General features: G+C 40.1%; 1 protein-coding gene across 1 annotated transcript in view; it reads right to left on the bottom strand.

The window, feature by feature from the left end:
- LOC107099390 (golgin subfamily A member 7-like) overlaps nt 1–1095 on the bottom strand; it is a 28662-nt gene that overhangs the window by 25542 nt on the left and 2025 nt on the right. The window contains exon 2 of the mRNA XM_015397484.1: nt 469–594. Within this exon, the coding sequence (XP_015252970.1) occupies nt 469–594 (126 nt within the window). The remainder of the gene's footprint in view (nt 1–468; nt 595–1095) is intronic.

Below are 1095 nucleotides of genomic sequence, written 5' to 3'. Positions count from 1 at the left end.
GAATCATTTCAGATTTAAAGAACTTTCAGAAGTTTGAATTGTGAATACGAGCAGACTTTCATCTTAAAATCTAAAGTGTTTGTTGAAGTAGAGAACAACAATAAAAAATCTCTTTTATCCAAAGGTAAACCAGCGTGCAGCTGGACGGTGTGATCAGATATGAAAAGGTTGAAAGCCTGTGAATACTTTTGGTCTAACTAGTCCTGCAGAAGCCAAGAACCTTAATGATCAGTGAGGTTTAACTTCAATCAAACCTGATGGCTAAACAAGCCCTCAATCACAGACAGGATTCCCTCATCAAAAGACAAAAACAACTAAGATCTAATCTGTTCTTTTAGTCAACCTTGGACTAGAAAAACAGGGAAAAGTCTGGAATCATCCAGAAGGTTGACTAAGCTGAGAGTTCGTTCCAGCTCTGAGACGCAGGAAGTGCCCTAGAGGAAAACACGCAGCAGTTGCGTCTCCTACCTTGGTTTCCAGGTCTGAAGGAAACTTGGTCTGGAACTGGCACATGGTTCCATTGGTGTAATCCCTCTGAATGAAGACTTTGGCTGCAACCGCCACCTGCTGCCTCATGTCCTGTAAGCTGTGGGTCTGTGGGAACAGGAATGTCCACAAACATTTAACAAGCGATCCACACATTTGAAGCTCTCTGTAGTCTTAGTGCAAATAAAAAATATTCAGAGAATAGCAGACAGGCCTGGGCTCCATCATACAATAATTAAATTTATGTTCCACCGTTTTTTTAATTCCTTAGCGACCATTTTGTTGTTTCATAATTTTGTTGTTTCATAATTCATCCCTCTAATCTGACATGAAATGCTTCCACTTTGCTCTAGGTCTGCTGGTGAAGATTCTCAGTCATCCAGGACTTAATCAATCCAAAAAAAGTTTTAAAACAATCCACTGGACTCCAAGTTTGAAGCCGTTTCTCTTCCATCCAGGAAGATTTTTCAATTCAAAATGTCAGAAATAGCGTTTAGTTCCAGGTTTTATCCAGCAGCCCAACAAAGCCTGGTTTTAGTTTAGAAAACATGCAAATAGTAACGGACAATTTAACCACTAAGTTCATTTCATGGACACAGCGAGCACCCA

This window comes from Cyprinodon variegatus, unplaced genomic scaffold (assembly GCF_000732505.1).
Source record: "Cyprinodon variegatus isolate N-32 unplaced genomic scaffold, C_variegatus-1.0 Scaffold866, whole genome shotgun sequence".
NCBI classification, from domain to species: Eukaryota; Metazoa; Chordata; class Actinopteri; order Cyprinodontiformes; family Cyprinodontidae; genus Cyprinodon; species Cyprinodon variegatus.
This window is presented reverse-complemented; position numbering and strand designations above follow the sequence as displayed.